This window comes from Castor canadensis, chromosome 14 (assembly GCF_047511655.1).
Source record: "Castor canadensis chromosome 14, mCasCan1.hap1v2, whole genome shotgun sequence".
NCBI classification, from domain to species: domain Eukaryota; kingdom Metazoa; phylum Chordata; class Mammalia; order Rodentia; family Castoridae; genus Castor; species Castor canadensis.
The window spans coordinates 77,837,948-77,848,136 of record NC_133399.1 but is presented as its reverse complement, the minus strand read 5'-3'; the positions used below and the strand labels follow the sequence as shown (position 1 = coordinate 77,848,136).

Here is a 10,189-nt window from a genome sequence, read left to right as displayed (position 1 = left end):
GAGCTCTCATGTTCTCCCGTAGTGAACTTGGAATGGATTCTCCCGTATCCATGGCGACGCAGTTTAAAGAACAACAATTGTTCGTTCAAAGCTCGGAGAGGTCTTTCGCTGCCCCGGCCCCTGGCGCTCGCGCTTGCGCGCGGTCAGTTCCGAGCCCTCGCGGCTTCTGCAGCCGGAGTTATCTCGGACGCGTGCGGTGACAATCTGATCTCGGGTTAGGTGCCCATCGGAGAGGTGATTTGGTCCTCGCGGACTCCAGGTGTCCCTTAGATAACATGCCTACTCGGAGTCTCCTTTTTCCTGAATGGGACATAACTTCCTCGTCACCTCCCAAAACTTTTCTGACCCGTCTCTCCCCACACCCCCAACAACACTTTACCCATACCTTTTGAAGGGAATTTGGCATGTTCCACTTGTGTTATACATATTTTCCTGTGTACTACCTGGGGGCGATGCGCTCATTTAAGTCTCCGTTTTCCTACTTCTACTTGGAGGAGGGGATTGCGAAGTATTTGTTAAATGAGTGATGCATGATTTTGTAAATGTTCAAGAAGAGTTTAGAGGGAAAAGTTCAAGGCCGTAACTTTCCTCCTTCCCTTCCGTCGTGGCTGGCTTAATGAGTGTCAGGTCTCCGGTAGACCTTGGGGATTGCGTGATAAAGATTTAAAGTAGCCCCGGGTGGTGGGGTGGCGCACCTGTTGTCCCGGCTCCAGCCCAGGAGTTCGAATCCAGCCTGGGCAGCAGAGTGAGGCCCCTGTCCCGAAGAAAGTGGTGAAAAGGAATCAAATTCGTATCACGGTTCCTGTCTTTGTTGGAGCCCACAGTTCAGTGGGGGAAAGCAGTGGAAGGATTCCTGCATCTTCGAATGTGAAATTGATGACGGGTTAGATAGCTATGATGAAGGCTTAGAAGGGGAAGTACATGCCACTCTGAGGGATTAAAGAAGTGATGAGCAAACTGAGCACTTGGAAAGATCAGTGCTAATCCGGGCGAGGGAAAAGGGTGGGCATGTTGTGGTACTGTGGCTGAGAGCCTGACCTGAGAACTGGAGGAAGAGAGGGGGGCGAGGTGGCCCACGCCTGTCATTCCAGCATACGGGAGGCTGAGGCAGGAGGATCTCAATTTCGACTCCAGCTTGGGCTATGTAGTGAGATCTTGGTTTAAAAACAACAGCAACAACTTTGGGGGTGGGGGGGGCAGAAGTTCTCATGGTGATGGATTGAGGCCGATTGATAGGGGACTTTGTGGGCCATTGGAAGGATATGAGCCTCTGTAGCAGCACAGGGGAGATTTATGGTGGGGCAGTGAGGGTGGACCTTTGAAATAATCTGTAAACGAAATAGAACACCCTGAATGACTTGATGTTTAGCTTTCAAGTGCACCTGATCCGAGAAAGAGGCAGTATGGGCTGGTTACAGTTTTCCAGCTTTAAACTGAATCTTCACTTGCCCAATTAGCAATGATTCATACACAGGTGAGCCACAGTTCCAAGTAGGTAAGCATGCTGAAAGTCATTGAAACAGCTTGCTCAAAATTCAGGTAAAAGGTGCTCACCTTGGATTATGATCTGGGTGGGAAGCAAAAAACAATGTTTTGTTCACTAATTGTATGTTCTGTACTGACGTCATAGTTGGAGCTTAAAAACATTAGGATGAGATGGAATATGTTCTTACTTCTTTGGACCTCCTTTTCTGAACATGTCTTAAAAATTAAATTTTAGCTGGGTGTCGGTGGTTCATGCCTGTAATCCTAGCAATTTGGGAGGCTGAGACTCAGAGGATCTTGGATCAAGACCAGCCAATCTCCAAAATACCTAGAGCAAAATGGACTGGAGGAGTGGCTCAAGTGGTAGAGCACCTGCTTTGCAAGCATAAATCCAGTTCTGTCCAAAAGAAATTTTTAAGTTAACACTTGCATGTTTAATGCAATTGAAATAATCATTGCAAAAGAAAGCTCATGCTTGCAGTCTGCTCTCTAACAAATCCTCTAAATGCATTCTGGACTTTTTATTTTATTATTTGTGCTTTCATCTGCCTAAACTGTTGTTCTCTCCCCCTTTATTAATTAATTTCACCACTGGCAAAAGTTATTATATTCATTTAAACTGAAAAAAATTCACACACCGCAGGGCAATACCTCTAGGTGTTGTGCATTCTGAAAACCGAAGTTATAATTTTCAATTTTAGAGACAGAGCAGGTATGTTGAAGTCATTTTATCTAAGCTATCTCTCTCTCTAATTTTTAAATTGACCTTTAACTTCTCAAAAGAAGGATATCATTTACATAATTTTATACTACTCTACATGGTAGTAATTGTATCATTTCTACCAGATAAATAGCAGGTATTACCATACACATACACTTTGTAATGGCAGGTGTTACCTGCCATACACATATGCCATACACTCCTTTGTAATTTGTAATTTGTGAGCACTTTGCAAAGAGTCAAAGGAAAGCTACATGATCTTTTGGAATCCTCGTGTCCTCTGGAGCCCCACAGAGAAGATTCTTTCTCCAATAGTTTGAGACTGTTGTTTTATAGTGTATACTAAAACTCTTAGTTTGAAGATTATTTGGATTGAAATTCAGTAATCACTTTTTGGCTAAAACTTTTCTCTGCATTTTTCAATATAGCAAAATAAGATTTTGCTATAAAAGCAGTAGCTGTCAGAAAACTTTAGAAGTTACCACCATCAGAAGCAACCATGCCTGCAGAAGGAGGGAAAACAGATATGGAGAGGATTGGCCTCTTCAGTGAAATGGAATATATTACTGTGGATGATAAATATTTGCCACCATATAATCGTAAGTATATGTGGTATTCTCTATAGCTGAGTAGTGAGTGTTTTCATTGTGGAAATTGAATTTAATTTTAATGTAAATGCAATTTTAATGGTTTGTATGTTAAAAACATTGAGTCCTAAAGGTGACATTGCAATAGTTGAGAATTTAATTTCCTAAGACCAGGATGCTCATTTATTGTCTTCAAAAGTAATTTTCACAGGTGCATGGTAGGTTTCTCCCAAAATATTTTGCTTTTAGCTTTCTTTGTTCTTCTTAGATGGGATATTCCACTAGACAATGCCACCTGTATTTGCATCCAAGAAGGCTATCCATTATCACTTTCCTGAAAAATGAGATGCTGAATGAATCGCTCAGGGAGTTTTAGAAAAGTCATAATAAAAAGGCCTCCTTTACACTTTGACTGTCTCAGTTAAATTTTCAGATATCTAATGACATCTGTGTTACAAAAAAAAATAATGTACTGATATGGAAACATTTGTAAGATAAAGTGTTAAGTTAAAAAAGCGAGTTATAGAATGGGGTATTATGCTAAGCATTAAAAATGGAAAAGGATATATAATGTTTGCTTAAGATGCCTAAACATCCTCTGGAAGACCAAATTATATGACTGCCTGTGGAAGGGGAACAGAGTGACCGCTGTTTATCCTATTGAATTTGAAGCTTTTTAAATGTACTGCCTTTTCAGAAATTTAAGTTAATAAATCAGTGATACAAGTTCATATTTCAATAACCCACTTGAATTAAGGGTTATGTGCACTTCATTTTTTTTTTTCACATTTTGGAAGGACTTTCCAAATTAAGCCTTTTTAGATTCAAATCACAAAAATTCTAACTATTTATAAAACTGGCCTTTAAACAAATTCCTGGGCTACTAGTATTTTGTTGTGTAAATATAACAATGTCAAAATCTATCCTGTTGACAGACATTTAGGCTGTTTCTTGTTTTTGATGATTGAGAATGCAAGTGTTTTGAACATTCTTGTTCAGATTGTTCAGTAGACACAAGTGAGCAAATTACTTAGGAAGGAATTGCTTCAATTCGAGTGTGCAACACCCCTCTCTTCTTACATCATACACAAGCAGGGTTTCCTAGTTTGTCGATGGAGAAATGTTGGGTTAAATGACCTTCAAGCTCCCTTCCAGCTCTGACATTCAGAGTGTACAATAATGACCTTAGCGTAAGCATTCAGACGTTTTTATGAGAACCTCTTAGTCTTATTGTCAATATTGCTTTAACACAAAGATTTTGAAACAGTGTTTTAGAGTTCAACCTTAACCAAATCATGTTTGGAAAGTTTTGTTATTTTTCATGTCCTTTAATTATTAGTGACTTCAAAATTATGATTTCTTTGTTTTTAAAGGACCCTTTAATGAGGCTGCAAGCAAAAATAGGCAGATGCTACCTGGGGGAACCAAAGTGATGTCAAGTCTGCAGGCAGGTTATTTTGACCCCCAGTTTGTAAGGATTTTTGAAGGTGAAGGCTACATAAATCTGAATCAAGTGAGGAGACGGTTTATGATGGAAGAAGCCAAAAAAAATCTAAGCAAAGCCTTCGTCCCTAGTAGTGGAGAGAAAAAGTCGTAAGTGTGAGGGGAAATGTCTTTAATAGATCTGCACCTTTCTCCATTTTGACTAAAGTAAATGTTTGCTTTTTGTGGAACTTTCAAATGGAATTAATTTTTAAGTGTGATTCTTAAGTTAGTTTTAGTTGGAGACAGTTATTTTGGGTGATTTAGATTGGCAGGTAATTTAAAATATATTCTTAATATCATATTATTATCTCTGTCATTGTTATCTATCAGTTTGTATAATAAAAGCCAACTAAACAATGAAAACAAATTTGTTCAAAAACGTTTCAAGAGCTCGGAGGAAATTGTCTTGGTTTATCATGTCTATACTCTTGGGTATACTTTTTCTGTTTCTTTTTGTCACTACTTCATTTTTTCCCATGTAATAAATGTATTTTACCTTTTTAATTTACTTTTTCTCACCTTTCAGTCTTTTTCCCACCTGTGATGTACCTTGAACTCATGTGGTAATAATTGGAAATGGCTACCTTAATACATTAGCTTCTAATATGCTTAATTCATTTGTCATCCAATAATCACATTTTATTTTTTAGTAACAGCTTTGTAATTAGACTAGCTTTCCTTGTTTTACAAGTTTGTAGATATGTAAAAACATCTGTAATTTAGTGGGATACAGAAGGTGTTTCCTAAAAGAGAGATTGGTGGTATCACTAAGAAGCCCTCTTATGGGCACTTATGGCAAACCGAAGGCATTTTCCTATTCATGATTATTTTATTAATATATGTATTTCCCATGCTAGAGCTTATTTTAAAAATATTTTATTTTTGATTTTCATGTGTTAATTGTACATATTAATGGGTTTCAGTGTGATAGTTTAACAATGCATACAGTGTGTACTGATCAAATCCATCCCCTTTTTATCTACCCTCCTCCAACCACAGATGTTTAACAAATTAATATGTAGTAAATTTTAATGTTTACATTAAATCACATTCTACCTCATTTATGTCAGTGTATAATTTTTTGGCAATATTATTGCTTCATTTATTCACTGTATTTTATGATATATGATCAGGAGTTAATGAAAATAAGTAGCTTTTCCTAATGAAATCTTTATTTGTAGGCTGGGAGAAATAAATCGATGTCAGTACCTTTCTAATTTTTGAAAAATTGAGCATAAATGTGTAGTTTCATCTTTTGATAATAATATTATGTTATGCAGACTAATTCTTATTATTAAACCCTGTTAATTTCCAAGGTAACTTGGAAACTAGAGTATATGACTGCTATTGATATTATCCTGACATTTGTTAAAATATAGTTCTGGGTATTAAATAGTTTGATTACATAGTATAAGTCTAGAAAAATCTAACTTTAAAATTGAAGAAAAGAACACAGTTATTTTTTTCCACAGCAAAATAATAAATGTAAACCAAAAAGAAAATTAGTATCACAATTCTATGAGATTCACTTTGCCTTTGACAGTGGAAACGATAGTTTTTAAATATATGTTTTGAAAGTGTAGTTTTCAGTGCATGTATGGTGAGAAAAAAATCAGCTAAATATATATTTTTTTAGTTAATTTGCCTTAAATTGACTAGAAATTCATCTAAAAACATGAAAGTTCTGTTTATTGCTGTAGTTAACTGAATGAATGGCAACCATTCTAATTTCCTCATGGTCATATGCAACCATTGCAACAGACGTAAAAATTAAAAACATACCCCAAAATTCATCACTTTCAAAAATGAGGAAAATAAAATCAGATTCAAAACTAACAAAAATTGATATCTTTTCTGACCAGTGTCAGGCGAGCCAATGTCATTATAGATTTTTCTCCTTTTGAATCCTTTTAAAAATAGATAACATGAGATTCAATATTTGACCTCTTCCTTTTTATCAATCAAAACTAACTGAACTTAGGAGTGGATTAGGAAGCTACTATGGAACAATAGGCGGCCCAGTACCATTCTTCAGTGTACAGGTGAAACCCAAGGACAAATATGAGCCACCTGGAAAGAATTTGTACACAAACCCAGGAAAGAAAGGAACTGGATATGGGTAAGATATTTTTAATACCATTGTACCATTTGTATTGAATTTTAGAAATAAAGTGTAAACTTCTGAACCCCAAAGTCACCATTACTTATTTCCCTTCTTTAGCTATGCAAATATTACCATAGGCAAACAGTTATCACACTCTGCTGATTTCTACGATGCACCAAAACTAAATTATAAGGTACAATAATTTGTTTTTAACTTTCCCACCCTTCTTTATTTGTTTGAATTAGGATTTACTTGAGATCTAATTACATTTTGTATTGTTCTATTTGGTATTACTGGGGCAATAGTAGACTGAAGCTTATAAATTGTGAATAATTTTACCCTTTCATATTACATTTCTACATCTTGCTCTCAGCTTTTTCTAGGATGTATTATTTCTCCTGCTACAGTTGCTCTGTCTTACATCTTCCTACATTAGCTATGAGTCTTCTGTTAACTTTGCCTGATCAACTATGTCCTTTTTTTTTTGTTGGGATTAGGGTTTGAACTCAGGGTTTCACACTCACAAACCAGGTGCTCTTCCACTTGAGCCACACCTCCTGTCCTCAACTACATTTAAGTGAAGTACTATGCTAATCCTTAGTTATATCTCTACCACATGCACGTATCTTGTGCCTAAGAAATGGTAATTCTTTTAGTCTGCTCAAGAAGCTGTTTTGGTGAGTGTTGGGATGGAGGAATGGTGGGGTGATGGTAGGGTGATGGTAGGGAGAGGAAGATAGAGAATGGATGAATATTGGAGAGAGAGTAAAAGGATTGGAGAAAACTGCTCAGTTTATTAAATGTAGTGGTATGTGCATCTTGTAGTCACTGTACTTACACAATATCTGGGCATGTCCAAATCCAGGAAGAGTTTTATATTAAATTGGAGTAGAAACCTTGGTCATTTGAAAATAAGTTGCTCTGATTTTATGTTTGGATTACTCAGTTTATATAAAATTGTATAAAACTACTTTTCATCTGTAGGGATAATAATGCATGCATGCTATACAACTATATATAGTCATTTATTTCATATAGCATAAATAAATGTAATTTTATCAGAGGTGCAGTAACTAGTTTTTCACCCCAAACCTTTCATTTTCAGAACTTATTGTCAGACATGTTTTGTGTCTGGATTTCCTAAAATAAATTCGGAAAGTAACTTGGAAGAATGCATTTTGCCTTTTCTTAGTATTTTTAAAATGCTATTCCACTGTCTTCTTGCTTGACTTGTTTCTGATGAGAAATCTACTGCCATGCTCATTTGCATAGAATGTATCTTTTTCTTTGGATGCTTTTTTTCACTCAGTTGAGACATTTGACTATGACATACCTTGGTGTCTTATTTCATGCTTCTTATGCTTGGTGCTTATTAAATGTCTTGGATCTGTGAGTTTATAGTGTTTTTTTGGACAATACTAGGGATTGAATTTAGGGCTTTATGATTCTTAGGCAGGCACTGTACCACTTGAGCCACTCTACCAGCCCTTTTCATGTTAGTTATTTTTGAGATGGGGTTTCACTTTATGCCTGGGCCAGGCGATCCTCCTATTTGTGCTTCCCTGTGTAAGGTGGGATGATAGGTATGCACCACCATGCCCGGTGATTGGTTGAGATGGGATCTGTGAACTTTTCATCCTGACTGACCTCAAAGTCTGATCTTCCTGATCTCTGTCTCCTGTGTAGCAAGAATTACAGGTGTGAGCAACTGTGCCCTTCCTGTGTTTGTATTCTTATAAATATTCCTGGGCTTTGCTGTGGAAGACAAATTATTAAAAACTGATATTTTCAGGTCTTGGTTTTGTTAGATGGGACAGGAGTGGTTCCCAGTCTAGGGCTAATTTTTACTCACTATCAAGGCAATATCGTCTAGATATACTACACCCCAATTCATATTCACCCTGTGAATCTGGCATAGCCTCCAGGGATCTGCATTATTCCCAGTACCTCGAATTCTTGCAAGTGATTCTCTTCTTTACTTTGATTAGTTTTCTCACACATATATTGATAAGAAGAACTCAACTGCATATTCTAGGTCAGGGGTTGGTAAGACAGATACAATATTCCTCTGAGAAAAGGTGACTACATTTTAGTACAAAGGTGGTTCATAAAACATTGCCTTATGATAACATACATCAGAATCACTTAGGGTGACTACTAAAACACTGCAAATTAATAGACCATACAGTAGATCAATGCAACCAGAAATCGTGGACAGAGGTTTGGTAATTTGTAATTTTTTTTAATTTATTTTTTTATTATTCATATGTGCATACAATGCTTGGGTCATTTCTCCCCCTGCCCCCACCCGTTCCCTTACCACCCACTCCATCCCCACCCTCTTCCCCCAACCCCCTCGATACCCAGCAGAAACTATTTTGCCCTTATCTCTAATTTTGTTGTAGAGAGAGTATAAGCAATAATAGAACAAGTGTTTTTGCTAATTGAGATAAGGATAGCTATACAGGGAGTTGACACACATTAATTTCCTGTGCATGTGTGTTACCTTCTAGGTTAATTCTTCTTGATCTAACCTTTTCTCTAGTTCCTGGTCCCCTGTTCCTATTGGCCTCAGTTGCTTTTAAGGTATCTGCTTTAGTTTCTCTGCGTTGAGGGCAACAAATGCTATCTGGTTTTTTAGGTGTCTTACCTATCCTCATATCTCCCTTGTGTGCTCTCGCTTTTATCTTGTGATCAAAGTTCAATGTCCTCGTTGTGTTTGCCCTTGATCTAATGTCTGCATATGAGGGAGAACATATGATTTTTGGTCTTTTGAGCCAGGCTAACCTCACTCAGAATGATGTTCTCCAATTCCATCCATTTACCAACGAATGATAGCATTTGTTCTTCTTCATGGCTGCATAAAATTTCATTGTGTATAGATACCATATTTTCTTAATCCATTCGTCAGTGGTGGGGCATCTTGGCTGTTTCCATAACTTGGCTATTGTGAATAGTGCTGCAATAAACATGGGTATGCAGGTGCCTCTGGAGTAACCTGTGTCACAGTCTTTTGGGTATATCCCCAAGAGTGGTATTGCTGGATCAAATGGTAGATCAGTGTCTAGCTTTTTAAGTAGCCTCCAAATTTTTTTCCAGAGTGGTTGTATTAGTTTACATTCCCACCAACAGTGTAAGAGGGTTCCTTTTTCCCCGCATCCTCGCCAACACCTGTTGTTGGTGGTGTTGCTGATGATGGCTATTCTAACAGGGGTGAGGTGGAATCTTAGTGTGGTTTTAATTTGCATTTCCTTTATTGCTAGAGATGGTGAGCATTTTTTCATGTGTTTTCTGGCCATTTGAATTTCTTCTTTTGAGAAAGTTCTGTTTAGTTCACATGCCCATTTCTTTATTGGTTCATTAGTTTTGGGAGAATTTAGTTTTTTAAGTTCCCTGTATATTCTGGTTATCAGTCCTTTGATGGGTAACTTGCAAATATTTTCTCTCACTCTGGGTGTTCTCTTCAGTTTAGAGACCATTTCTTTGGTTGAGCAGAAGCTTTTTAGTTTTATGAAGTCCCATTTATCTATGCTGTGCTGCTGGGGTTCCATTGAGAAAGTTCTTACCTACACCTACTAATTCCAGAGTATTTCCTACTCTTTCCTGTATCAACTTTACAGTTTGGGGTCTGATATTAAGATCCTTGATCCATTTTGAGTTAATATTGGTATAGGGTGATATACATGGATCTAGTTTCAGTTTTTTGCAGACTGCTAACCAGTTTTCCCAGCAGTTTTTGTTGAAGAGGCTGCTTTTTCTCCATTGTATATTTTTAGTACCTTTCTCAAAGACAAGTTGGTTATAGTT

General features: G+C 37.2%; 1 protein-coding gene across 6 annotated transcripts in view; it reads left to right on the top strand.

Annotated features, from left to right (window-relative positions):
• The first annotated feature begins 65 nt into the window (after nucleotides 1–65).
• Nucleotides 66–10,189, top strand: part of Cfap96 (cilia and flagella associated protein 96) — a 43,285-nt gene continuing 33,161 nt past the window's right edge. For 2 of the 6 annotated variants that reach the window (XM_074054852.1, XM_074054851.1), the window contains exons 1-4: nucleotides 70–2,805; nucleotides 4,167–4,386; nucleotides 6,260–6,397; nucleotides 6,500–6,575. In XM_074054852.1, coding sequence (XP_073910953.1) covers nucleotides 2,706–2,805; nucleotides 4,167–4,386; nucleotides 6,260–6,397; nucleotides 6,500–6,575 — 534 coding nt within the window. In that variant the 5' untranslated portion in view covers nucleotides 70–2,705. Of the gene's footprint in view, nucleotides 2,806–4,166; nucleotides 4,387–6,259; nucleotides 6,398–6,499; nucleotides 6,576–10,189 lie in introns of all 6 variants that reach the window. The other 4 variants (XM_074054850.1, XM_074054849.1, XM_074054848.1 and 1 more) reach the window with 4 other exon arrangements.